This window comes from Aulostomus chinensis, chromosome 14 (genome assembly GCF_037954235.1).
Source record: "Aulostomus chinensis isolate RoL2024-O1b breed Wild chromosome 14, RoL_Achi_v1.0, whole genome shotgun sequence".
Classification (NCBI taxonomy): Eukaryota; Metazoa; Chordata; class Actinopteri; order Syngnathiformes; family Aulostomidae; genus Aulostomus; species Aulostomus chinensis.
This window is the reverse complement of record NC_141333.1, coordinates 4,261,980-4,285,414: the sequence shown is the minus strand read 5'-3', so window position 1 is coordinate 4,285,414 and position 23,435 is coordinate 4,261,980. Positions and strand designations below refer to the sequence as shown.

At 43.2% G+C, this 23,435-nt stretch overlaps 2 protein-coding genes across 4 annotated transcripts; one reads left to right on the top strand and one right to left on the bottom strand.

Moving 5' to 3' along the window:
* The first annotated feature begins 137 nt into the window (after nucleotides 1–137).
* Nucleotides 138–5,210, top strand: henmt1 (HEN methyltransferase 1). Of its 2 annotated transcripts, none has more exons than XM_086223468.1 (9): nucleotides 138–295; nucleotides 460–572; nucleotides 1,779–1,913; nucleotides 2,024–2,206; nucleotides 3,046–3,220; nucleotides 3,326–3,572; nucleotides 4,108–4,216; nucleotides 4,299–4,456; nucleotides 4,553–5,210. In XM_086223468.1, the coding sequence occupies exons 1-9, from the start codon at nucleotides 212–214 to the stop codon at nucleotides 4,672–4,674; spliced, it is 1,326 nt and encodes a 441-aa protein (XP_086079594.1). In that variant the 5' UTR covers nucleotides 138–211; the 3' UTR covers nucleotides 4,675–5,210. The 2 variants fall into 2 exon arrangements, with proteins under 2 accessions (XP_086079594.1, XP_086079595.1); XM_086223469.1 differs by having other exon boundaries at nucleotides 144–295; nucleotides 3,386–3,572.
* eeig2b (EEIG family member 2b) lies at nucleotides 5,202–22,996 on the bottom strand. 2 transcript variants are annotated; one of them, XM_086223470.1, is made up of 11 exons: nucleotides 22,727–22,996; nucleotides 19,134–19,254; nucleotides 18,840–18,869; nucleotides 18,290–18,406; nucleotides 16,999–17,045; nucleotides 15,936–16,030; nucleotides 13,003–13,104; nucleotides 11,817–12,051; nucleotides 11,411–11,547; nucleotides 10,516–10,585; nucleotides 5,202–10,122 (listed from the first exon to the last, which is right to left on the bottom strand). In XM_086223470.1, the coding sequence occupies exons 1-11, from the start codon at nucleotides 22,870–22,872 to the stop codon at nucleotides 10,080–10,082; spliced, it is 1,143 nt and encodes a 380-aa protein (XP_086079596.1). In that variant the 5' UTR covers nucleotides 22,873–22,996; the 3' UTR covers nucleotides 5,202–10,079. The 2 variants fall into 2 exon arrangements, with proteins under 2 accessions (XP_086079596.1, XP_086079597.1); XM_086223471.1 differs by having other exon boundaries at nucleotides 13,003–13,101.
* Between the last annotated feature and the right edge of the window lie 439 nt (nucleotides 22,997–23,435).

Genomic DNA, 23,435 nt, shown 5'->3' with positions numbered 1-23,435 from the left:
TTCATCTTAAACCTCAACGTTTTTGCTTTAGAACTGAAATGATACTTTACTTTATTTCTGGAACTCTTGAAAATCTTTTTTTTTTTACTTGAATACTCGTCGAGCTAAGCCCCGCCCACAACCCCCTGAACTGACCAATCACCCAAGGGCGGGACGATCCATCGATTCGGACTCGTTTTTTTTTTAATTTCCCCGAGATTAAACCGACAACATGAATCCGCTGTTCAGTCCGCCGCTGCACAGGCAGAGACACCAGTTTGTCATCGATTTCGTCAAGAAAAACAAACCCAAACGTGTAAGTTGAAATCTTCGGGGATAAATTCCAACAATTCCCGCCCGGGAAGGAGTTTAGCTCATGAAGCTAACGTTGCTAACTAGCGTCCTGTGCTAGCTACCTAGCTAGGGTTAACTTCAACTACCGGGAAGGCGGTGTAGCTGAAGGTGTCTCGTCTCTCCCAGGTGGCGGACCTGGGTTGCGGGGAGTGCAGCCTCCTGAGGAACCTCCGGTTTCACCGAGAGATTGAACTGCTGGTCGGAGTGGACGTCGATGGAGCTCAACTGAAAGAGCACATGTAGGTTGGAGGTTGAAACTTAAGTTTTTAATCATAATTATGTTTTTTGCTTATATAGATATACATTTTAGGATGTGTGAAAATTCACATGAAATGGTCAAGCTATATTTAAATATAAGCATTTGTGTTACACTTCTATGCATTAAAAATACTTGCAACTCCCCCCCCCCCCCCCCCAATTCCTGTAGTCCAGGTACATCAACTGTGAGGTTTGGTGTTTTAGGACTTAGAAGAAGTTCTGGAGATCATTTACACTTTTTGTGGTCATAAGGAGAGAGCGAGAGAAACCTGTGTTCTCTCAATGTTTTTATTTTCAGGCTAAAGAGTACAAGTTCAATAAATTAAAGTTGTGGTCACAAAGTATAACTTGCTCCCTCAGTGTAGTTACTTTACACTTGTGTCAGGGTTGGCAAAAATCCTGATAGGTTTTGATTAAATGTTGGGGGATAAAAATACACATTAATGGAATTAATCAGCCTCTGATCCTGTGTGTGGATTTAGTTTGTAAATGGAGAGCTGTGAGTGGCCACTAGAGGGCAGCAGTTCACCTCAACCTCATCCTGTCTGCTTTAAATGAACAGATTTCCACCTCTAAAATTTGTCGACTTGTTTTTTCCACACATTTTATACAATCTACTTAAGTTGAAATATGTATGCATGCAAGAGGTAAACACTTTAAATGTAAGTACATGCAATTTAGAGTGAGTAATTAATTAAAAAATGAGTAAAAGCCCAACTATTTGAACAAGCCATATCTTGTAGCAATAAATTATTTGAATTGAGGAAACAATAAGATGTTGTCGCCTCAAGGCTTCATGATATAAACCACAGCAATATAAAAACTAATACTGTAACATATTAGTTTAATTGCACTTATATAATTGTATCAAAACAAGATAAAAAAGACCATATCACAGTACACTACCATTATGAATAAAGCACCGTTAATATGTAAAAGTGTAGAAATGTAGTAAGTTAAATGTTCTTATATCCTAATGTAATTCACCTGACAAAGTTGAAGAGACCTGGACTTCTGAAAACAGCAGAAAGTGACCTTTCCTTCCTTTGTAATTGGTGTTACTTATGTATCTTACATTTGATTTTGAAGCCTCAAATTCTTTGGAAAATTGTGTAAATGCCTTCAATAACCTTTTGTCCTCCTCTTGACCTTTGATGTCTCCATCAGGTTGTGTTTTGTCTTCTCAGGTATAGACTCGCTCCAATATCTACGAACTATCTGCAGCCAGGTTACGATCAGCTGCACGTTGATCTGTACCAGGGCTCCGTCACCGTGGCAGACTGCCGACTCCGAGGGTTTGACCTTGTGACCTGTATCGAGCTGTAAGCGGCTCCCAGCCCAGACGGCCGACGTCCTCTGTCATTAGTGACCTATAACCTATAGTTGCTCTGTTCCACCGTCCCTGCCTGGCATTGTTTATCTCTCCCTGCAGCATAGAGCACCTCCCTCTCACTGACGTGGAGCTGTTTTCAGGTGTGGTGTTTGGTTACATGGCTCCACTGGCGGCGATCGTCAGCACCCCAAACTCTGAGTACAACCCTCTCCTTCCTGGACTGACTGGATTCAGACACAATGACCACAAGTTTGAGTGGACCAGAGCTGAGTTCCAATCCTGGTACGCTGCAGTCAAGGATCCATGAAAGGTGTTTCAGACTAGTGGACAGCAAAAAGTGGAAATTATGAATAGAGAAGCCCGCAGTGTGCAAGTCCTGGTATGAGCTTCCTGTGAAGAACAAGCCTCGATGCTCTGGTGTCACTTTAGGGTGTTTTCAGCTCTACAAAATGGAACAGCACTGCTAAATGTCCTGTTCCTTCACCTCAAAGTCAGTGAGTTTTTCAATGGGATTTCAGTTGAATACCTGAAATCATGTCTTTGGTTTCTACTCGTTTATTGTGTTTTATTGTTTTGTTCTGAGGTCTAAAATACGGCAGTAAATATCACACAATACAGCACTTGCTAACAAGTTAGTCAGTGAGGTCATCACACTGAAAACAAATATGAAGCTTGTTTTTGGTGACTTGATTGGTTTTACTCTTCAAAAATCATAAAATGGTGTTTATTACTCAACAAAACGTGTATGTCTCGCTACAGAAATCATTTTCTGCAGTAATCCAAAATCTATAATATACTAAAATCTACTGTAGTCTCCCTGTGGTGCTCTATTAATAACAGCAACTGGTGAACAGCCAGGGTTGGTGTCAGACCTTCAGAATTGTTCTCCACATGCAGCCGCTCCAGATGGCCACAGTGCAAAACTAGAAGGAGACTTGATGGGGATGGTTGTGTTGTATTAAACCCACATGGCAAACTTTGAAAACTCTGAGACCCAAATGAGCCGGTTCAATAGAAGCTACTCACACATCTGAGCTCATTGAATCATCTGTATTTTCAGAGATAAGTAGTGATATCAGTGTGTTGTGAAGGCTTGAGGTGAGCTGTGTGTCTACCTGCAGGGCTGTGAGAGTGTGTGTGGAGTACGGCTTCCAGGTGGAGTTCACTGGTGTGGGACGAGCACCTCCAGGCCTGCAGGAGAGCGTCGGCTTCTGCTCCCAGATTGCTCTGTTTCACAGGCTCGGGGGCAACACTTTGTGTGGTGATGACGTGGAAGATGTGCTTTCATACACTCGGGTGAGTCAGCTTCTTTGTAGATCGGTTTATTTTGTGGTGAAATGTAGGAAGAAAGACTTTACATGACTACAAACCAATGAAATTCTTTTTTTCTTTTCTTTGAAGGCCCTTAAGATGATAGATCACCTTGAACAAGCCTCTATCTCTCTGATTTGCTCTTCTAAGCTGTACAGCGTCACCTACCCCAGTCTGCGCGACAACAACATCTTGCGGAGGGTCCTAGTCAGCGAGGCGCTGTACGAGGCGGAGAAACTGACGAGGGAATGGATGGAGAACCAGACTGCTGGGAGTCCTGGAGGCCAGGCTGAGGGAGGAGAGGAGCCACGCATCCAGGCCTTTAAGGAGCCGCCTGGTGAATGTCCACAACATTTATATCACTTCGTTTTTGTTAGATATTATTGACATTAAAACTGTGGAGCCCTGCTGTTGCTATGGAGAGAAAATGTAAAAATCTAGTGGCATCCAAACTCAAACCTTCTCCCTGAATTTAACTGAGTCTGAGACATATGACCTGTCCCTCAATGAGACATTTTGAGGCCACAAGACAGTTCAATTTTAGGCAACAAGTTATGACTTGTAGTCAAAGAAATTCATTAACCTGAGGGAACTTGTTATTGGTTGGTGCCTCAAAAGAAGGAAATTGAGAGAAGTTATGGAGGCAACAGGTTGTGGCCGTCTGTCTATTTTTGCCTGTGCCCACTTCAGTGCTGTGTATAAACGGATCGACTTTGGACCGGAGTATTTTAGGGTTGCCCGGAATATTTCCAGATACAAGATTTCCCTGAGCTTCTAATGTTTGCTGTCAGGCTGGTTTATGCGTTTGTACTGGAAAGGTCGGTCTGTGACATTTGAATCCATGTTTTTGAAATTGGTTTCAAACCTTGCAGAGAAAAGTGAAGAGAACAATCCTGAGGATGAGGAGGCCGGGAGGGGGGAGCCGAGGGATGAAGGAGAGCGTGAGGCGCCGTTTTGGAGATGTTGCTCGTCGTCACCCAGGCAAGTCTCCTAGTCCAGAGTCAATCACACACTCAGAGGTTCTGAGATAAACAGGTAGAAGACATCTTGTCTTTGCTGCTAGCTTGGTGTCTGTCCCCCTGGATGTGCTGTGGTCCTGCTGTCCCAAAATCAGCAAGCTGAGTGGAAGTCTGATCAATCTCAGACATCTGATCATGGACGACCCCCAAATTAAACTCAGTCAGGACGGCGCCGCCGTGATGGTGCGCATCCTGGAAGCAGGTACTACTGCCATTTGTTTGTGTGCTCTAGGCTGAAGTGGAGAATCAGCTGACAGTAGCGTCTGTTGTCTCATTGATCCTTGGTTTGTGCCTCTAGAGGAGGAGGAAGCACTGGATGATGGTGACGACGACGACTACCTGCAGGACAGCAGGCATGTGGAGGCCAGCTGCTGCTCCTATAGTGCTGGGAAAGAGGAAGACTGGGAGGCAAATGTTTGATCTGGAGAAAGACGGGAGGATAAACCTTTGTGTTTTTTTAGGACAGGTTGATGAGTTCGGTGACTTTCACACCTGTGGTTCAGAAGAGAAGTTGGCCATTTTCAGTCTGTCCAGGTCACAGTGTGGTAACACACGTGATTCAGTGAACGCGTCAAAACGTGTCTCCTGAATGTTGTGTGCGTGAGCAGATGACACGGAGGACATGTTTGGTTCACCTCCTTTCATTCTTCAAATGAAGCACAGCAGGGTTCACATGGAGGAGGACCAGACTTCTTTGGTCCCCACCAGAGTTCAGATGCGTTTTCAAACCAGTGCACGGACAATCTGAGGAGACAAACCAGGACTCAATTCAAACAGACCCAAGACCTGAGGTGTGAAAGTGACCTTTGGGAAGTAATGACTGGGAAAATGGGATCCCTTGGTTCAAGCCAGATAATCCAAGGTGTTAAATTAAGATTTGGGATTTGTTGGATTGCTTGCTTAATCTACAGCACCGTATGTGGAGAACAACGAATAAAATACTTTTATTTGGGAAATGCACTGAACCTCTGTTCCTTCAGGGAAGACAAATGTGTGTGTGTGAAAGTACTGAGCAGCCGCTACAGCCCTGTTGTAATCGGTACAACAGAGTTGTAGACGTGAGGAAGTGCTGAAGGTGTTTAACGGTTTTATTCAACAGTGCAAAGGTACACGTTTGAAGCATCCAGGACACTTGTTAGGGAAGCAAATGTGGGTTAAAGGGAAACACCGGACAGTGTTAAGACAGCGCAGAACATCACTTTACAGGGAGTACAGGTTTATATAGACAACAGCTTCACAGAAGAGAAGAAGCAACCATGTTTGTAACAACATGTTCGTTACCGAGATGAACTTACCCGCCTAACACAGGTAAAACCAGATTTTGATCCAAAAACCAAAACAAAAAAACTCAACTTCATAGTTGACGTTTGGTAGCCATAAATCTTAACACTGTTAAGTAGAACATTTTTCCTAAACGATACAATGTTTTGCACTTTTCCAAAACGGTACAAGCAAATAAAAATGGCACAATATTAGTAATGAAAGTATCGAACAAAGACAATGATATCATGTGATTCTTAACATATGACACCAAAAACATGCGGAACTCAAAACACTGATTTACAGTTAAGATCATACACTGACGTTAATGCAGACAATCTGCTTTAAACTCTCAATCCTCAAGTTTTATTCAACACCAGACATTCTGTCATTGGTCCTGCCGGCACCCAGGAGGAGGTCTCGAGTGAACATCGCCGCCCATGACCCAGCCACCTCATCTGTCTGGTCCTAACCCAAACATCCTCTCTACTGTCAACACCTCCCTGGCAACCAGTGCTGCTCCAGCCTCCATTGAGCACAGGATCCAGCTTGCTCAAAGTCTACCATGTGTGCGTGGTGTTCAAATCTACAGACCATCATGTTGTCATAGGCTGTCCTCACCAGAGGGCCGGCATCGATGGCACCACAGCCATGAACTGATTCAATATTCTACCGCAGAAGAAGAAAACTCGCCATTTACAAAGGGAATCCTTCCTTTCCCTTGGCTCGCCTCTTCTGCGGTGTCCCACGCGTTTCCATACTTGGTCCCGTTCTTTTTTTCCATAAATACTCCACATTTTGTCAGCTTATTCAAAAAAATATGTGAACTTTTTACTGATGACATTCAGCTTTACCTCCCATTGAAAGTAAATGACTGTTCCTAACTTTAAAACATACTTTGCTTCCTAAGGCTTCAATCTTCATCTTTGACCTGTGCCTCACCCATGCAGCTGTGTACAGGCCATCGGCCTATTTTATGATTTTTGTAATTGTTGCTACCTGCTGTGCAGCACTTTGGTCAGCAAGAGTTGCTTTGAAATGTGCTTCATCAATAAACGGTGACATGACTCAACATGACGCAGTGAGAACAGAATTATTTCCTCCAGGCTCAACAGGGAAGCCAAAAGTGTTCCTTCAATGTGGAAATATTAAGAATAAAAGATGGCACCATATCAAATCCGGAAAACTCTCAGAGGTGAACTGATGTGACATCCTGCTAGAAAAATGGTAATATTTGGAAAACAAAAGCACATTTTAGTCATGCAAAAAAAATCTAAAACAGACATGCCGTTAAAAACACCCTAAATTGATGTCATTTATGGAGATAATATGTAAATAATCCAGAACCCTACCTCCGTTTTCACTAGTTATATTGTTCTTAATATTCTGGTTATGCATAGTCCTTATATGGTCCCCATGTTTTGTCTAATTTGCTGTCTGTCACTTAATATCTTCCACAAATCGGTCTGAATGGTAAAATCTCTGCAGAAGCAGTAAAACATTTAGAATGCCCTTATTTTTCCAGTTTCAAATGAAATGGAAACTGAGGTCCAAGAAACTAAAGCGATATTTCCCCCAAGAGGAGTATTTTGCCTTCAAGTCTCAAACTCACAAACACATTTGTCACCTGCTGCACTTCTCCTGTGATTCCAGAATGCAGAGAGAGCCAACCACAAACATTTAGCTTGAAGCTAACAGCAAAAACGTTCCTTTATAAACTCCAGCGTTTGTCCTCCAGCTGTGCGTCTCATCAGGTTGCGTGAACAAGGGCCACACTCCAAGCGTTACAGTTTGTTTTTTTCAGTCAAATCAGTGTGTTTGTGGATCACGGACCACATGGCTGGATAAGGAACACATGGATGATACCAGATGAGCCACTTGAAAGGTTGGGGAAAAAAAGGAGTCTGGCTGTTGTTTAGTTGCTGTAGCTCATGTTAGCTGTCAGTCCCCTTTAGTCTCAATCTAAATATACGTGAATACCCCTTTTTGCTCTCTGGAGTCACAAAATTGTCATACAGGAGGGAAAACATCCTCATATGCAAAGCTTTTCCCAGGGATCTACAGCATTGGCAACTAACTGAATGGATATTTGAAAGCTGAGGACCAGCAGGTGTCAAAACTTCTGTTGATGTTATCAAGCATCTGTAGGAAAGCAATGTTGGAACAGACTGCTGCAAGTCATCCTGTGTAAAGGCCAGGAAAAGTCCAGGAGGACAGCATTTCTATATACGTTGGATGTCTTTTTAGCCAAAAAGTCAGAACATAATTGCATCCTCAAAGTTTCTGACAGCCACATAATGGGCAGCTCACAGGACAAAAGATTGAAGCAGCTTAAAGGATCATTCCAATAATTTTGAGCCTGTCATTGGAAAAACAAACATTTAGTGGACGGATGTAGACTCAGACAGTCGCCCCATACGATTGCGTTGCACTCAGTAATGCAACAATGTCGGGTCACAGATGAAAAATACTGAAATTGTCCTTTAACAGTGTCTGAGTCAGCAAGTATCCACTGAGATGAGAAGACGTGGAGCAGCAGGTTTGCAGGTTGAGTGGCAGTAAGAAGGACGTAGCTAAAAAGACCAAAGTAAGAAGGAGATTCTTCTCTGGAAACATCAAGATGTTACACTGGAGACGGTTCAATAAAACCTGGAGCCACAGCTGCAACTCACAGTTATTTTCATCATCGATTCATCTGCCGATTAATTTCACGATCAAATCATCACATTTTTTTTAAAATCTATAAAATGAAATAGAAATTTTGAAAATGCCCATCAGAATTCTCCAGAGGCCAAAGTGACGAGTCATCCTGTCCAAAACTCAAAGACTCGATTATCGGTGGCAAAAAAGGCAGCAAGCTTGAACATCGAAGGGACTGGAGCCAGCAGCTGTTTTCTCCTCACTGCGATGGGCTCATCAATGAATCCCTGCACTCGTCTAAGATGTCAAAGATGAAGACACCATCATCTCTAAGAATGCTCAGAATGGAAGTTGATATGACAGCAGGAGGTACACATGCACACCTGAAACGACCATGACTGTTTTCTCCTCAGGTACAGGCTCGTGTCTGTTCTCGTGGCAGTTTGTAAGCGGTGCATCACTTTCAACTCCCTGACAAACTGCAGTTGCACATGAATCAGAAAACATCCCCGCATCTTTGACTTTGTTCACGGATGTGAGTCTGATGTGCTTCAAGTCTTCTAGTCTGCAGGCCAGACCTGTCAGACGGGAGTTGCTTTGCCAAGCATCAATATGCCATAAATGATGAATTAGAAACACGGTTAGCACGATGCTGGATCTGCCTGTGACAGGAGATCCACCACCAAAGCTTCAGTTCCATCTTGTACTAATTTGCCCCACAGAGGCAGAGCAGCAGCTGGCTGGGAAAATGCCATTGATTATCGTCAGATCCTGCATGTTCAGGTATCTACCAACCAAATGCTACCTTGTCCTTTTTAAACTACTTCACAAAAATATAATTTGAATTCAGATTTATACACAGTAGCCTATAATTCAAACGCACCGGCTCATGTTTTACCGCTCCTACTGGTGGTGCGGCTATGGAAAGAAAAAAGCCCTTTGAGTGAAAGTAGTTCTCAGAGAGTTCCCTAGGGCCTAGTTCCTTGTTCCTGCTTGGTCTGAAATTACTAAAAAGACAAAAATTTAAAAACGTTGTAACTCAGATTTGACTGAATATGTGCTTTGCCTTTGTGGGGCATATTAGTGCTGTGGGTTTCGTGTTACAATCCTCAGCAATGAACCGAAACAGTTAGGATGTGCTGAGGATCTCACAAACTCTCCAAGTGTGTACCGACATAGCGTTCCTTAAACGAGATAACGTCAGATCCCTCCGCTAAGCTGACAGGACAAGTGGTCTTGCCACACAGCGCGTGCATACATACATACACACACACACACACACACACACACACACACGCGCACACAAACCAATAGCTCAAGTCTGACACCTTGTCTTTGTAGTAAAATATTCTCTCCTTTAAAAACAGTTTTCAGAGTGCTTACAACAGCTTCTTAGCAGCTTTGAGGCAAAATATTACCAGAACCTCCCCCTTTTAAAAGGAGATCCACACATCAAAACAATAGTCACGAGAGACAAAAGGAATGTATTGAAATCACATGGCGTTGTTTTCCTCAGAGTAGTTTTCAGCCCATCTTCCTCTCCATTTTAAAATCAAAGATGAATCGTTTTTTTCAGTTCATAACCATTTTAAAACTGTTGGGCCCCAATAATGAAAACAATGACTGATCTCTATAGCACAAGAAGCCAGTAAAATAAAAAAATTCATCACACAATATTTAGAACAATCCGGTCAATGTGTCTCACGTCCATTGATTCACAGTTGAATGTGTTCACACCGAGATGAGAACCTCTCTTAAAATAAAACCAGGAAGCTAGTGTTATGTAGCAAATATGAACACAGGAGGGCGCTGTTGTACCGTCTACCGTTCACCAAGTGATCAGGTTGTAGGAATGGAGAGGACACAACCCTGTTTCCAGTTTTTGGATGACGGCAGTGTTAATCCATCTCTGGGAGACTGCAGGCTCAACGCTTCATCACCACCTGCTCGTAAGCACCAGCACCAACCCTGGAACGTCACAGAGTCAAAATCAGCTGTTATATGGAAAATGAAAGCTGAAGTTCCAGTTCATGACGTTCTTTCTTTCTTACTTTCTTCACAAGTTGGTGTAAAAAAAAAAATGCTGCTGAAACTGTCAGTTAAGCTAGAAATGCTGCATAATCTTGCCTTAAAACAACAAATTTACTTCAAACACTTTTATTACCTAACAGATGGCACTTAATTTCATTCAAAGTCATCTGGTATTGAGCATAAAATGTGATGAATGACCTCATCAGCTGGTGAGCAGATATTGTGGAGTCACGTCAAGAGGGAGCTGGACCGACAAATTACGAATGAATCTGCAACGGAAGACTGATGGGATTTAACTTTGGCGACTATGAGGACAATTTAAAGTCTCACCGTGTGGGAAGATGATGGCTTCCTAGAGCTGTGCTCCCCCCAGGGCCGACAAACAGACGCAAGCCCTCCTCTGGAACAGACACACTGGTGGTTACAGTCATACAGAGAGCAGCACAACCTACTGTATCACTCATCATGACGCGCAAGCAAGTTGCTAAGCAATCTAAAAATGTGCATGTATTGACGGCAGTTTTTGTTTCCCAGCTTTGAGCTGGAGGAAAACTCTCCATAGGGTGACTCACGAGCTAACACATTTCTGTCAAGTTAATTATTGCGTTATGCTAAGTGGCTGGCATTTGACACAAAGAGCACAGTAATCCTCCAGAGTGCAGCTGCAGCTAACCAGTAACGCCATTACTACTGAATCAATCTTGAGTTCATTTTGCAGGTAATTGTGTAATTCAATAAAATGCACAAAAAAAAGAAAAAAGAAAATATCAGTGCTAATTTCTGAGTCCAAGGTAAGGTCACAGTCAGGTTCCTTCACTTGAGTGGGAGAAGTGTGTTCTTGTGGTGAGGGTTTGGGTTCGTAGCAGCACTGCAGCCCTGATAAGGTGAGCCAGTCAGCTATTGGAGAGATTGGACCAGACATCATGTAATCTGGAGATCAGACTTTAAGACACTTCCTGTGGTTTCCAGAGCAACAGACTAAGAGAGAGACTGACGGTAGTCTTCTTTTTTTCTGCCTGTGCTGCGAAACGATAAAGATCAGCTTCCTCCGGTGTGTTTCTATTTCTTTTGGGTTCGAGGAGAGGAAATGGAGGAGAGGGTGCAAATCAAGATTGACAATCTTCTTCTTCTCATTTGTGTTTAATGGACACTTGTCAGCGTACTAACGGGCCATGTAGTGACACACCCACACCGCTTCATGGTTTCTGTTTAGTACCCGTCTTACCTTCTGCACTGGAGTCCAGGAGGCTGGGAGTGAAGTCTTGACTCTGAAGGATTTTTTCCACGACATCGTCAGCATCCACTCGAGTATCATCCATTCTCTTCAGCTGAGACTCCATGGAGTCCTGCTTTACTGGATGTCTTTGGAAGGGTAGCAGAGAATCACATTGTGCTCATCTGACGACTAATTTGCCTGCGATGAGGATGTTGTTTGTTTCTTGTACTGACTTAACATCACATTAACAATAAGTGTCTCATTAGTGAGCTGAGGGATTGAAAACAATGCCTACTTTTAATTGCCAATATTACTGGGATAAAATGACTCATTTGACAGGACTGGTGAAGCTCAAAAATAATTTAACATCGCGGTTGTACAGTCACTTCTACAGTCAAAGGCAACAGTGCCTCACCTATTGAGTCGTTCACAGGATGAGGCGCTCCGGACCGGGGTGCCCGGAGGGTTGCTAGAGGAGGGGGTGGGAACTGGATGTTCAGGCAGAGCGGGACATGGTCTGGACTCTCTGTCTCGGTCCTCACTGGGTTCTGGGATGCTCCCGATGCCTGTTGAGGCGCTGCCCACGGAATGGTTTCTACGGTGGCTGAACTCTGACATGCTGGAGGAACGGGAGTGACCTGTGCTGTAGCCTGGCAGGGACATAAAAGGGTTTAGCAGTGGCGGCTACGCATGATGAGAGCTCATGAAACCATGTGGCTATGCACAAGAACAGCTACCACATCAGAATCCTGACATTTTGCCAAACATGGTTTTTTTTTCTGCCAAGATCATGATGACTTTTTAATGTGGCATTGTGGGTTTCAGAGAACTCTCAGTACTCTCCCTCCTTGAATGACTTGCCTTGGGCTGCACTCTGAAATGTCGGCGGCAACTGAGGTCAAAGTTGGAATAACTTGAACTTCCTTGTCTCATGAAAAAAACAATGAAAGACGATGATAAGATTGCGCATTTCTTACGACAGCGTTGGCTTTTCTAGCATTGCATCTCTGCCCACAAGGTTTTGCTGGGCTGTCTGAGAGATTTGCAAATCGCACTGTGTGTCATGGTGTCGTAGTTCAGCGCAGTTGCAGTGACGCCCACACGCTGTTCGTGTAGTCAGTACATTATTAAAAGCAAGAGACATCTCAGGGCATCAGTTTGCCACATTAGCACAAACTTCCCACCCACTAATAAGAGGGTTCAAACTAATCTAGCAAGAGTTACTTGAGGCAGGAAATACATTTCAAAAGTCTAAAATAGGGAGCCATTAGAGCTTCAGTGCATCTCTCCGCTTCCTCTGATCTTTTATTACAGTTATCTCATCTACCCTTAATGGAAACTCAAGCCTGAGGTCTGGGCACTCGGGCACCGTGTCACAGGAAAATAATTATATCACTTCCCTCCTCCGAAGTGAAAAGCTTTTCTAAGTTTTACCTTATGGACACATTTTCTCCAGTATGAAAACTCCCTCACCCAGCTTGCCTGGCAGGTCCATTTCATGTTTAATGATTAAAATGGTGTGTACGACTGCCTCTCTCTCTCTCTCTCTCAGGTCAGACCAAAATTGTAAGAATAAGATTAGAATACAGCTCAACATTTACCTGAGAGTTTGGACTGTTGACTGGCGTAGCTGGAAGTCCGTGAGTGGCCGCAGCCCCCAAGATCATCTGAAACTACAGGACACTTCCCCTCTCGACCTTCTGCTGGGTGTTGAACAGAGGAAGAGACGTGTAAGTGTGAAAACCTCCACACAGCTGCATTCGCTCGCCCCGGCTTTAACAATGTTAAGTAAAAACCTGACAGACACACAGATGTACAGTCACGTTTTTGTCAAAGAGGTGATCTGGTCCAGCTTTTACATATTTAGTTCAAATTTATACGCATCGACCCATGACGTGAGGGTTAGTATCTTCACTCATTTGATGATTTAAATTGTGCACAGCAACCAATGTGCTATTGAAGTTGTTCCCTAACTGCTGTCAACTGAACGCCAGCAACATAAAATACACAGACAAACTAATATACACATGATTCTCACACAACATTCCCTGATTTAGTGAAGACCACAGCTGAAGAGTGTCTGACCACAGCACTAGTTTTGTGGGGAAAAAAATGTAGGACATTAAAAGGATTCCAGGAATCAGATGGTAATTATTAATAAAATGCAGAAACAACATTGTATTACAAACAATTCATCCATCCATCCATTTTCTACTGCTATCCACTGCTTATCCTGTGAAGGGTCCCGGGGGCGCTGGAGCCTATCTCAGCAGAGGCGGGGTTCACACTGAACAGGTCACCAGTCCATGGCAGGGCCAACACATGTAGACAGACAACCATTGGCTCTCACGGCCACACCTACAGTCAATTTAGAGTCTGGATTAAGCTCGTCCTCTCTTGATGTCTTTGGACTGTGGGAGGGAGCCGGAGTACCAGAGAGAACCCACGCAGGAACAGGGAGAACATGCAGACTCCACACAGAAAGATCCCATGCTCCAGCCGGGGCTCCAACCCACAACCTTCTTGCTGTGAGGCGACAGTGCTGACCTGCACCATTGTGCCGCAAGCAGGAGGAATTGAATACTGTCAGTAGGAGCACTTTTGAAGCAGCTGGTGTCTTTAACCGAAATGCGACCAAATCATTGTCAATCAGAAATAAGAGTGCTAAGAAGTATGACCCGAGAAAGCCATTTTATTATGATTAATTGTGCAGCATGATCGCTAATATGTCCCATTTTTTGTCTGACTACAGAACAGAACAAACAAAGAGGAGCATGGTTCTTTGCCAGCTACAACATGAACACATGTAGCACCACTTTAATGTCAAACAGCGAAACCAGCAAAAGGCAGAGCTGCCAGAAAGCAAAAACATTTCAGAGTTCAAATGCCTGCAGGGGAGGAAAGGCCTCTACCTCCGCAACACAACAGAAAATAGGGGACCAAGAGACCAATGGAACACATAAAACACATGATTTGTCTGAGTGCTAGTTGTCTCTCAGGCTACACACATGTAGGTACTCTAACAAGCCCTCTGCCAAATCAGGCATCATTTCTGGCACCATAACCATTTTAATTGAAGGATGAAGCTCAAACACACTTGCATAAGCAGTGAATATAAGCACAGTAAGTAAAGCATCATCAACAACACATGGACCGCACACTGAACACACACACACACCCATCCACAACCCCCATAGACACACTTGCACACAGTCCTATTTTTAACCATGCAAGAGCCTACAGGGTCAGAACAGATTGTAGTTCATCTAAAAGAGAGTTGGTTTAAATTATACATGAAATTTCTGCATTACACTCTCGCTCGGCTTCCAGCACGAGCGAGCATGAACACATGCACAGGACAAAAAAAATGAGCGGGGGGGGGGGGCTGAAAGAAGGGGGAAATGTAGCAGAAAGGGGCAGCTGGGAGAGAAATATTTTCATGCTTAATGCTGGACTGGAGATGAACTGCAGTTAGGTGAATCAGACTGGACACAGGAAAAGTACACATGATCCAATCGGTACTGAACGATCACCTTACGAACCTGCTGTGGTAGCAGATGGAATTAAAAAAAAAAAAAATCCGGTATATTTCAACTAAGTTAGAATTAGCGTGCCAACATACACAACTGTTTTTCTGTGTTACAGTTGACAATTCAAGAGCCCAGCAGCAAAACGTAGGTACAAATACAGCGTACGATGTAAACAGACATTTAGGTAGGCATTTATTTGACGGGGAAAATATTTTTTTCTGCAGGCGGTGCCCTCAGCAGTTCTTCCACAAGAGAAGATGCACTGACACACAACTAGTGAAGGTACCCCAATATGATGCACGACTACCTCATATCACCCCACTCCAGCTTATGATCATTTTATCTTCATCATTGCTGGTTGGATCTGACAGCTAACTAGGCAACGGAATAGAACCAACAAAAACCACAAGCACCGAGGTGATGATGAGCTGCGCTGAAGAGAGGCAAACGAATGAGTCCTAAAAACCTGTGAAAAGTTGGCATTGTTGAATGTGCTATGCCCTCCAAGTCTTTACGTCAAAGCCTGGAAAAAGGTCAGCTTAGGATAATTTAATGTTTTGTTTGATGGGGACAAAATATACTAGTAAATCTTATCTTGTCTGAAAAATTGTTGTTTCCACACGATTATCAAGATAAATGAAAGGAAAGGCAAGTTTATGACCTAATTAGGACCTGTCTCTCTGATGGCAGCATGGCCTGCTTCCTGCACATTCTACCCAGGAGCCAGCCCTCACTTCACCAAGCTGAATACTTCCAGTTAGTATTGAACGGACAAATGTCCACAATTTATAGGAGGACACCACTTCATTTGATACCAGTGAATAAAACACAGCAGAGGAGACGAATGAGAAAACAGTAGGATAGCCAGCACATAAACTCAAGAGTGGAAGTCATACTGGCTCAGCACACAACGGGATGGCTGAAATGTGAGTGTGAATGTCTGGAAAAGCAAACGGGATGACTAAGCAGAGCACGGGGGTGTAATGTGGCGTGGTCAGTCTCACCAGAACAGGCTTTTTGTGAGTCCCCTCCCCTCCTCTCCTCCAGCAGGCTCTCTCCATCCCCCTGGATTCCTATCACTGTAGCGGTGGAGGGAGGCCTGAAGTCACAGGACAGACAATGAGCCTCATTTTCAACATGTCGCTTATCTAAATCACTCTTTAAGAAAAGAAAAAAACCCAACGACACAAAGCACAGAGAGAACATAATAGTCACTGTGTAGTTATGTAGATTCTGAAATACTGTGTGTCAAAGAGCTTTTGGCATAAATATACAAACTACTGAATCATTTTTAGGTCAAATCTTTCCCTGGAGGCAAAGCCGTACTCTTACTGACACACACATTCACTGAAAGCATATTTTTACTGGAAGAACAAGACACCTTAAACGCCTTCAGGAAGACGGGAGAGATTCTGACAGGTGGAAATTGGATCATGACGGACCAGATCTGATGCCAAAAAATCATTTAGAAATTAATTACATCAAAGGCTGGATGAAAAAGGAGCTTGAAAGTAGAACACTATTTGAGAACAGGAGGGATATGGCTTTTAATGATGGTGCCGACAGGTTACGGTTGGGTATCCCAAACATAGTGTAAATTTACGCGTTGTCACAGGTCCACAATGTGAACAAGCACTAGAATTGACAGACCAAAGCTTAATTCATCAGCTTTTTTGGGTTGAGCAAGTAGGAGGATGCAGACCACCACCAAGGGACCACCAAGGGACCACCAAGGGACCACCAAGGGACCCCCCCCCCCCCCCCCCCCCATCCAATTTTCAATGGATCCACCTAAAAATCCGAGCTCATACTACACCCCTCCAACAAATTTAGTGTAGGCCAGCCTGGAAGATTTTCTGTTTCGCTGCAGACAGACTGACGCGCACGTGAAGCAACAGATGCAAATGAAAACATCCATGGCCCAGGGAAATAAATCTATTTCAATAAAAAGCAACACAGAAATGTTCATCTTGTCTGAACCCCAGAGAGACCGACAACATCAGCCTTCAACCTCTCTTCACTTAGCATTTATTATTATTGCAGGACAAAAAAGTGCCTTTAGCTTACGTTTTGAAACAGGGATCCCCTGACATGAGCTGGGTACCGATGATAACCTGTGAACAGAATAGATTTGCTTACTTAATCAGCTTTTACTGGCATGGAATGTACTTCAGTATTCCTACTTGTGTGTACTCAACAAAGAAGATGAGAGAGGAGAAGCTGCTCACTATTATTAATGCGCACATGTAACATGGAGAGTCTGCTGGAGTCCTGGATAATGTTTGGTGAGGAACGCCTCGCTGTCATGTTACATCATCAGATGTGGCAGGTCAAGGTTGTGGTGAGACTGGTCTTCCTTTCCCTTTTATTTTCTGACTTCCAGCTCTTCCACACCAAGTATGAATTTCTATACAACTTATTTGTGTGGAAACGTATTTTAAACGTGTTTCCATGCATTACAGTGGAAGTTTGCACACCACCGTGGAACTTTAAAGTGTCAAAAGAAAAAAAAAATCCTCCAGAGAGTCCCTCTGCGAAACTTCATGCTTGACCACTGAAATCCTTTGCTTCGTCTGACACAATTTCCGGCTGGGACAACGTAAGCGAAAACCTCGTTCTTTTGTCCTGACAACCAATTTCATTTGATAAAAAAGATGAACATCTAAAAAAAAAGAGATGTTAGATTAGATGTTCATGTTCCATGAGTGAATCCAGGAAATAAGCAGTATCAGGACATGTTAAGCAGAATCAGCGACTGCTTCTACAGCAGATGTGAATCTAGAATACAAGAATTAACAATTCCACACCAAACTCAGTAGCTACGCCCTGCATGAGGAAAACCGCCTCGTGCCGCACAGGTGTGTGGTGTGTGTGAGGTTTGTGATTTGTGTCCAGAAACATCCGCTGGTTAAAACTTCATGGTTTGTAAGTGAGAAGCTGCTGCCTCTCTCAAAAGATCAAATTAATTCATTTAGATTTCTATAGAGATGAGGTCATATTCACACTGGTGCACCAACCAAATTCTGAGGTATTTTCTAGTAAAAAAATTCAACCTTTTTTTTTTCCCCCTTTAATTCACACAATTGGATTATAGATTTGATTTAAGAATATTAAATGACAGCCCGACAGTTGTCGGAGCTTCACCTCTTCATGATTTATTTGCAGCAACAATCACCTGGATCACCTGGGAGCCTGGTCATGGCTGTTCTTGGCAATGCTAGGTGTTTATGCACAAACGCTTTCCCTGTCCAGTTCCCTTTAGAGACAAATACCAGGCTTGTGTTCACAACATCGAGGTCCTCTCTTTAAGAAGTCACATCAGACTTCTGTGGACGTTTTACCATTGGCTCAATGTTACCTTGAGAATTGAGTTATCCTGACGAGTATTTTTGGTATCGTAGCCTTCCAGCAGACATCTGCGCGTTGTATTCCCTGAGCCGGCAAACTCTGCTAAATTCAGATCTGCAAAACCGAGCTGTAGGAGAGAGAATGACACATGAACTTCTGTTCCTCCCAGGAGATGGATCTTCTGCCCAGTCAGCACTGTGTCAAGCTCTGGCTGTGAAATGTCACCCCTCGAATCAGCTAACTTGAAGGAGACAGAAAATTACTAACACAAGTTTTTTTAATCGTCTCTCGCAGGATTAGGAAATGTTTTATGACCTCTTCTTGACGAATGTGCATATTTGAACATTAGAAACAATATTCTATCAAGTCTGGGGAGTGTAAAGGAAGTTGTTTTAGCATGCTCAGTAAGTCAGAACTGTGTTCAAATGCAAGAGAAGACATGAACTAGTGAGCCGACCTGCAGGCTGTGAATGCCATCTAGATTAAATGTGGCTGATTAATGTGGATCTAGAGGATGGGATGAGGACAAAAGTCAACATAGGGAGTTTATATTGAGTTACCTTTGCATAAGCCTTCCCACCCTTCAGCTCCTGCAAAAAAGAAACAATGAAACTATTATTCAGAAAAGATTAAAATCCCAAAGTCTACACACAGAATGGGTGAGTTTATGTCTGACAATTAGAACATAACATCTGGGGAAATGTAGTGGAGTGTCCAACTAAGAAAGCCCAGCAAGTCCTTCAACAGCCATTTTTAGCTCATAATAATAATAAAAGCATATACAGGAAATTTTCTGAGAAGGTTATGGTATAAATTTCAACCAGGCAGAGAAGCTAAATCACTCCATAATGTACCTTTCTTACAGATACACGACACACGCAGGGGTCCAGAACACCAGTTCCTGCGCTGGCACTCATCTTGCAGGGGAAAGAGAACCTCTTCCTCCAACGCACACAGTTGGCCAGCACCGGCTCCCTGCGAGGGGAAATCACCGAGATTTAGAAGTACTCAGCAAAGTCAGATAACAGGTGCTAAATAACGGCAGTTTTGCAGATCATACTGAAGGTCGCCCCTCCCCAACCCCTGCACGCGCACGCACACACACACACACACACACACACACACACACACACACACATACACATCCTTGTACTGATATCTTTGTGAGGACTTTCTTTGACGTAACACATTCCCTAGCCCCTCACCCTAAACTTAACCATTTCAACTGACTGCCTGACCTGAACCTTGACCCTAAACCTAACCTGAACCTGATTCTAACCTCCACCCTAAAACCAAATCTTGACCTTCAAACGGCCCTTTGAAGATGTGAGGACCGGCTAAAATGTCCTCACTTTCCAAAAATGTCCTCACTGTGTTGGTTAAATACGTATTCTAGTCCTCAATATGTAGCAAGTACAAGAACACACACACACACACACACACACACACACACACACACACCCCTATGAAGTCAAATGCAGGAAACCAAACTCATCAGGGCTGAGAAAGGTGACAGTGACGCCAACCCTTTCTTTGAACTATAACGAGGGTGCACAACATGAGGTGACCCACATTATGAGGTAACAATTAAAAATTACAGGACATTGTGATTTTAGAATCAGACAGAATCAGGAAGTCACAGATAAGTAATGCAGTAGTTTAAAAAACAAACATTTGTGAGGTCGAGACATCTTTGTGTGCATTTTTAAATGGCAAAATACCCACAAAAACAAATTGAAGTATCACTTTAAAATGAAAGTGATGTGTCGCCTGTGTGTCTCTGAAACGATGAGACAGAGTGAAAGAGAAAGGTGCCTGCATGTGTGGGCAGCGTTACGATACCCCAGATGGTGGCTTTTCTCACGGGCATCGTCTCCACTCCCACTCACCTGACTGACTCCCTTCTGTCAAGACAACCCACGCGCAATTCATCTTGATCGGCCATTTTCGCATTTAAAGACACGCTTGCACAGAATTATTAATAACCGATCTACAAATACTGTGCAACTGACAATGCTGTTTGAGAAGACTCTGAATATGAAATGAAGCCAAATTATACACAGGAAGAGGAAAACAGACAGAACAGAAACCAAACTCTGTGCTGAGGTGTTGTTGATGGCGTAAAAGAGCGTACGGATTCCTGACCAAATGTACGGGCCTGCTTCATGTGTTGCAGCCCTGCTCCAGGAGAACTAACAAGAGGCTGATGCGTGAACCATAATTGTAAAAACACTGACTTCATCTGATGCATTTTAGAGAGTGAACTTCCAGGGTCGGACAGGGAACTCCCAGCCAGCTGGACACTGTGTGCTCTGGGAATTCTGACTTGGTTACATCATGTACTGTAGCTCACGGCACTTCTCAGCGCAGTGAAATCCTATTAGTCAGTGTGTGTAAGTCTGGCTCTAAGCACCAATGGAGGTCATCACTGTTATCTCACTTCATGGGTCAGAAATCTTGTTAAAGTACAGCTGCTCTCCTTTTGAGGCGGCTGCAGCTGGATTTAAAACAGAAAATCTCAGTCTAACAAATCTCTTCGACATGGTTTCATCATGCTTAGTTTTCTTCATTCTGTGTCTGAGCCACGAGTTTTCATTTATCCATAAAACGCTATACATTAACAAGGGGAAAACTTGTGTAACGAGGGCAGAAACAAAGGCACGGGCTTCATGATAAACCACACCAAAGGAAAAGAAAGGAACAGAAAAGAACAATCCACACTTCCCGTGTATATCCTCAGTTGGGATGACTCAAAGAATGTCCGCAGCAGTTTGCTGGGCCAATAAATCAAACTGCTGCAGAAAAATCTACCGGCTAGCTGAAATATTTCAGGAACAGAACAGAACGTTTTGAGAAGAATTGTAACTATGAGAACCTCACAGTCTGGGTTGGAGGCGTTGACAGATAATTCAGTTGATTTGCAGAGGCTGTTGAAAATGGAATGAAAGAGCCGGAGGCCAGTTTTAGTGAAAGCTACGTGTCGCAAAACGCTATCCTGAAGCAGACCATGGTTCTCCAGCAACTCTTCGTTGTGACGGTAAGGAACAGGTTACCTGATAGAACCGTTATCACAGAAACACCAATACACTCCTAAATATGACCAATATCCAACATATATCTGCCAATCCCGATGACACACTGCTAGAAATGTGCATCGCTGCTCTGACTGATGCGATGATGAAGATGTGACGGAGCCTCCAGTGATGATGCAGACTGGTGCCTGTTATTGAACCTGACATAAATGATGGGGCTCAATGATCCCGTCACTGATGATGCAGGGTTTCACAACTGTATCCATATATGATAGTATTTGTGTTATTTGTCAGATAACTGTACTCAAAGAACTGTATCAATTAAGACAAATATATCTCTCTCCCCCCCATATATTTTTTGTAGATATTGAGTCTGGCATAGAGGATTTGCATCCTGTGCAAGACATTATTCACTGACTAATGCCAATAGCGTCCCTTTTCCATAAATATAGCATTTTTGCTGTATTGTCACATGTATTCATATGAAGTAAACCCTTTCATTCAGAAGTGTCACGGATCAACAAGCCACTGGATTTAATGAAACACCCTGTTTTACACAGCAGGCCAACATTTAAAGGAGAATTTCTGTTCACCTCTTCACTGGCCAGCAGCAAACCGTGAGTTATGTGACCGTGATACATAGAGGCGACACGTTTGGATGAGGAAAAGGTTTCACATCAGTTCAATCCACGATGCCTCTGGCTAAAGCAGAATTCCACAGCTTGCTTGGTAGAAGAGTAGTTCCCTAATGAGGACGCCAGATATTTAGCTTCAAGATGATCTATCAGAATTAATCATTGCCTTATTCCAGCATCAGCCTAGAAAAATCCAGTATTAGTCTATAAAATACAATCAAATGTGCTTCTGATGATGCTTCTTGCACATTTGGATGATACTTTCATTCCCCCGTTGTGGTATTAGTATTGATTCATTCGGATGTTTATGATACCATTATTTCACCCTGGCCAGATTAAAATCAATAACAGAGAGACTATCTGCAAATGAGTGTCCAGATTGAGCTCGATTGAAAACTTCCCAAACCAACAGGAACTAAAGTCAGTTCTGTGAGTATCGATTAAGGAGCCGCAAATCAAGCCAGCATATTCAGCTTCTTGTCAGCTGTGTGACAGGTCAGCTGGCGACTCATATTCAGGACATTAGCCTGTCAAATACGACCACATGTCGTATTGACCTGAAGACAAAGCCAATTTACATACTCAGGGGCGAACATGTCGTTAATGTCCAACAATAACAAGTTAAAATCTCTCTGGCTGGACATCAACGAAGAGTTAGCTGGTTCATAACGTTAGCCTGTTAGCTTGGAGGGCTCAAGCTTCTAGGTGAGATTAACCTGCCGGCGGGAGAAAACTGGTCCAGCCTGTGTTTTTATGGTTGAATTAAATTAAGCATCTCACCTCGAAGACTCCTCGGAAAACCCGCCGTCCAAGAGTCTGACTTTACAAAAGAGGACACCGTTGACAAACGGGACGGACGAGAGCTCGTCCAGCTCGAAATCCACCTTGAACTTGAATTTCTTCTTTTTCATCATCATTAAATCCATAAACAGTCTCAGTGCTCTTGAGAGGATGCTCCAATCTCGGCCGTCGCTGACATTACAACCCCATTGTGTTGTTGTAGTACCGACAGTAAAGCTGCCTGGTCACAACAGTCCACCCGCCCTCTCAGACAAGCTAGTTCCGGTGTTGCTTTTTCATAATAAAACCAAGGGAGCCGAGTCAAACTTACTGTCACGCTTATTTGAATCCTTCATTTCAATTATTTAATTAATGTTTGGTAAACTTTGTTTTTTTTTACCCTGCAATTGAGAGCCACAATTACAAAGTGCTTCATAAAATATAATTAAAAAGAAAAAATATGAAGAAGCTTAAAAGCAACACACAAAAATTTTAAGATGGCCCCAAAAATAGACTCATTTAGAAGAAATATAATATAAATGTGAGAAAGAATGCACAAATTTCATACTTAATTAATTCATTTATTTCTCATTTTATCATTGTAACTGTTAATACATCTGTATTGGGGCAGTACAGTGGTGCAGTGGTCAGCACTGTAACCTCATAGCAAGAAGGTTCTGGGTTGAAGCCCCGGCTTGGGCACGGGGTC